Source organism: Apium graveolens, chromosome 9, assembly GCF_009905375.1.
Source record: "Apium graveolens cultivar Ventura chromosome 9, ASM990537v1, whole genome shotgun sequence".
NCBI lineage: Eukaryota > Viridiplantae > Streptophyta > Magnoliopsida > Apiales > Apiaceae > Apium > Apium graveolens.
The window spans coordinates 234,998,351-235,003,367 of record NC_133655.1 but is presented as its reverse complement, the minus strand read 5'-3'; the positions used below and the strand labels follow the sequence as shown (position 1 = coordinate 235,003,367).

At 32.6% G+C, this 5,017-nt stretch overlaps 2 protein-coding genes across 2 annotated transcripts; both read left to right on the top strand.

The window, feature by feature from the left end:
- Positions 1 to 964: 964 nt before the first annotated feature.
- LOC141686061 (uncharacterized) lies at positions 965 to 1,803 on the top strand. Its single transcript, XM_074491123.1, has 2 exons — positions 965 to 1,469; positions 1,532 to 1,803. The coding sequence occupies exons 1-2, from the start codon at positions 965 to 967 to the stop codon at positions 1,801 to 1,803; spliced, it is 777 nt and encodes a 258-aa protein (XP_074347224.1).
- A 171-nt stretch (positions 1,804 to 1,974) lies between these two features.
- LOC141686060 (uncharacterized) lies at positions 1,975 to 2,709 on the top strand. Its single transcript, XM_074491122.1, has 2 exons — positions 1,975 to 2,172; positions 2,395 to 2,709. Exons 1-2 carry the CDS (start codon positions 1,975 to 1,977, stop codon positions 2,707 to 2,709), a joined length of 513 nt encoding a protein of 170 aa, XP_074347223.1.
- Positions 2,710 to 5,017: the final 2,308 nt, after the last annotated feature.

Below are 5,017 nucleotides of genomic sequence, written 5' to 3'. Positions count from 1 at the left end.
AAATTAGTATCCCGTTGGATCATTCCGGATATAGAACGGTACATTTATTTGTAAAAACTGATCCAAACGGTATCGGTTTTCGGGATAATTATCCAAATCAGTACAATTTGTACTGCGGTCTTGGTCTTAGCGCCTGGTTACACGTATTACGAAGTGATAATTATTATAGTTTAATAAAAAGCTCCCGTTTATCGAAAATACGGGTTTTATTGATTTACCGAAACGAATATTGTATCGAAAATGTTGCGCCGGGACCCGCGCAGGACCAACCGTACGCCGGATCGAAAAAGTCGAAACATGGAATATGCTCGGAATATTATAATTAGGTTAGGAAGGAGTTCTCGAAAGAGTTTCGGGTTCCAAAAACGTAACAACGGTTGACGTCGGTTGGTTCCCGTTTTATAAAATAGATTTTAATTACCCGGAAAAAGATTTTAGAAATTTCATATGATTCTTATAAATCCATAAACCAACATAAAAATAATTAGGGAGATATGAAAATTATCTATATTTTATTTTGGACATATAAAAATTAAAATACTCAATTAATATTATTTTTTTTGAATATTCAAGTACAGATAACACTTAACAATTAACTCACAGAATAGATACTGAACACACATAATAATTATATAATAGCAAAAATAATTACACGATATATCCCGGATATTACAAAGTTAGAGATAGTTATCCTCCATTTGATATTGATAATGATTGCCAACTTATGTTTTATATTGGGTTGAAGAAAAGAGAACCAGGATTTACAAGATACCCTCTGTGTTTGACAATCGGAGAAAATAATGTCCAAGACACTATTACGTCAAGCAGGAGTGGAACGACAAGTGATTATGTGTGTATTGAAGCAGTGCAACCTGAAGATGCAACATCAAATTCACTTACTAAAATGGATGGAGAAATGATTACAGATTAGATTGACTACGCAGAACTCATATCTGGTCAACTTATGGATATATTAAATGAGTTTGAAAATATTGGGGATGCAACTCATATTGAGAAGAAGTTTGTCATTAGCAACAAGCAACATGATCAGATTGAATTGGATCAAATAAACAAAGACAGAGAAATACTGAAGATAGTTTTGAGTCATTATGCCATTCGTAATAATTTTCAGTTTCATGTTAAAAGTTTTTGCCATAGGGAGTATTTGGTTGCATGCCTCGACAAAAATTACAGCTGGATGATGCGCGCATCACGAAATGGACAAACAAGTCAGTTCATAATACGGAGGTTGGGTGACACTCACACCTGTGATCTAGAGTTAAGATTTAAATATCAACGGCAGGCCACTGCAACCATCATTGCAGACATCATAAAAAACAAATACACCAATATCAAAACAAAATACACAGTTGCAGATATAATAAGAGACATGAAGCATGATTATAAAGTGCAACTGAAGTACAACAAAACTTGGAGATCCATGGAAAAAGTGCAAGAAATTGTTAGAGGCAACGCAAACGAATCTAATGCTCAACTGGTACTTTATTTATGTTGCATTATACAAATCCAGGATCAAATGTTAGTTTTAAAGTGGGAGAGGATGGGTGTTTCTTATACGTCTTTGTTGCATTGAATGCTTCAATGAAAGGGTGGCCTCATTGCATACCAGTTGTCATTATTGATGGTACCTTTCTAAAATCAGCTCATAGAGGTACATTATTTGTGGCAGCAACTCAGGACGCAGGGGGTAAGATCTTTCCATTGGAATTCACTGTAGTCAATTCAGAAAATGATGAGTCTTGGGACTGGTTTTTGACAAGTTCGGATATGCTTATCGATTGAGAGGAGACATGACTATAATATCTAATCGTCATGAGAGCATAATAAAAGCTGTCAACAAAGTGTATCCGAAGATACCACATAGATTTTGCATCTTTCATCTCCTGAACAATATTAAAAGTAAGTTCAAGAAGAACTCAAAAAAGGTTAAAAAGTCTTTCTTCTCAGCGGTAAATGCATACACTATTAAAAGTGTTTGAGTATTACATGAGAGATCTTGATAAGGTTGATAGCAGAATAAGAATATTTTTGGAAGAAGTTGGGTATGACAAATGGGCAAGAGTTCATTCACCAAATAACAAGTACTCAAACTTAACATCCAACATTGCTGAATCTTTAATTTATGTAATCATAGCAATTCGAGAACTCCCGGTTTGTACTATGCTAAGAGTTTGCATGCTTTGATCCAAAAATGGAGTTGGAGCAATAGAAATATAGCAAATGCAACCTTGACAAGACTGACCAATTAGTTCAAAGAAATATTGAAAGATAACTACCTATACTCAATTAATTTGACGGTACAATTTTTAATTTTAGAATTTTTAATATATTGTGTATTGACAAGCAGTGACTTATATATTCATATGTGTACAGGTGCATCTGATAAATGATGTTTCGTTTGAAGTTCATAATGGTGATAGAAAAGCTATAGTTGATATTGGTTTGAGAACCTACACATGCAATAGGTTTCAACTGGACCAACTTCCTTATGATCCATATGATTATTGTTCACCATATTTCACAAAGGAAACAATGATTCATTATTATGAAGAGACAGTGTCCCCTGTTGGTCACAAAGACACGTGGAAAGTACCCAAAAATATCAAGTCAATGAAATTAAATCCTCCACAAGGACGAGTAAGAGTGGGAAGACCAAAAAAAGAAGATGCAAAGCTTCTTGGGAGATAAATGCAAAACATCATGAACAACTCAAATGCGGGAGTTGCAATCAGTACGAACATAATAGAAGAACTTGTCGAAATCCTCTACTCTGAATTACTTGAATTAGTTACTTTATATAATTACATTAATTGTTTTTTCTCAAGCAAATACACAATTGTCGTTTTACAGTACACATAATAAAACTACTAATTTTATATATTTAACTTTAAAAATTATTTCTTGTTTAATTCAGGTTAAGGTATCAAGTGGCACTGATAACCTAGTTTCAGTGGCATTTGAAGTTGATTTTTATTGCATATTAGCATTATAATGTCTGTTAAACATTAGCAACACTGAATGTTATACTATATGCAAATATCAACCTAATTTGCAACGTTGTGATCAATTTTACTGCTTTTTTTTAAAAATCCAAAGTGCAGCTTCATTAAGAGCCTCTATGGGGCCAATAATCCAAATGAATTCAATATTATCATGTCTTTAGATAGTAAATGCACTGGCATGATATTCCTTTTAAGTTAGTCCATGCTCATAGTATTAATTTAGTATCCAAGAACGTATAAACCTACAATGCAACAACACATGCAACTCAGTATTATCATATGCAACATTATATGCAACTTAGTACCCTTATATACATATTGGTTTATAATATGCACACATTTAGTTTCAAAAAATATCAACCTTAAGATCATCTATCTAAAAATTCACCCCTCTCATGCAATGGATGAATATTCATGTTAATTAAACTACCCACTTATAGGCGTAAATTGTTAAAGTTGGTACTATGCAACTTAATAATCCAATATGCAACATTATATGGAACTTATTAAATAAATATGCAACTTCAGCAGCATTAATAATTTATTAATTTAATATGCAACTTTGAAACCTAATATGCAACATATTACAAAACTCAGTAATATGATATAAAAATTATATGCAACTTAGTGCCTTGAGATGCAACTAACAACCAAATACAAACTTAATAATTCTTAAACGAACCAAATCATAAGTTTTCAAATTCTTAATTCCATCATATCAAATCATGTTACAAAACTAACCACTAATATACAATTCCTTTCAAGTACTTAGTGGCACAAACAAAAATTAACACAAGCAACTCATTTCATAGATCTCGTCTTTCTCTTCTTCGTTGGAGTCTTTATCGCCTTCACATTTCATGTTGTATCATCTCCCTCGCTCTCGTAGCCATATATCTTCTTTTCCATGCCATATGTGTAAAATAGAAAAGCAAGTTTGCTTCTACGAGCACCAATATCCAATTCTGCTTTGGGAATTTCCTTCTTATCAGCAAAATACTCATCAAATGAAATCATGCATATACCACTATCACTGCAACAAATATAACATAATATAATGATAGATTATATAAAGAATTTAACAAACTTAAATAGCCATGCGAAATTACATAGATGATGACTTAATGCAGTCATGATGTAATACCAGTCCCAGAGGATCAGCATCTAACTTGTTCAAATAAGACTTGGATGAGAAGTCAATATCATCACGTTTGTAGAAGCTAGTATTCTCATATAGTAAGGCAAGAACTTGCAAAATAGACGCATATTTTTTACAAGAATCTCCTTCACGCCATCACATTTTAAGGTGTTATACACATGGACTTCCCTATCTGCAAAACTAAGTCTTCCAAGAAGCCAATATTTTTTCTCTCGAATGAATATAGGAAACAGGACATTACCAACCAAACCCCAATGAGTATTGTAACGAATGACACCACCCATCATAACTTTCACCATATGTTGCTTGATATTAACTGTAAAATTATCTTTCATGACACATGCATCATACATGGTAGCAACTCTATTTTGAAAGGTGGAATCTGTAGAAACAACTTCAAAGGTTTACTTAACCTTCTTCCTTAAATGGTAAAAAAACACATCAACATGCTGCATAAAAATATATTGACATTTTATTAATATAAATAGGAATATTATAGTACAATTTGAGAAATGCAACCTGATATTCAACAATCATTAAAACTTATAGAGTTCGTGAGACCCTTGCTACCGTACTCCAAAATATAAAACTATGTTTCCTGGGATACGCCTAAATTCAGAATCGGATTGATCTTGTTGTCTTCTTTTGAATATAATGTTGTCGCACTAAAAAAATATAAAAGACATAAACATTAAAATCTACATAAAACTAGATATGCATATACATAAACAAGTATAAAGCCTTACTTTTTCTTTGTAACCATGCCATGATCCAACCATTCTATGAACTCTCCACATATATCAAAGCCTGGCAATTTTCCAATCTTACCATACAA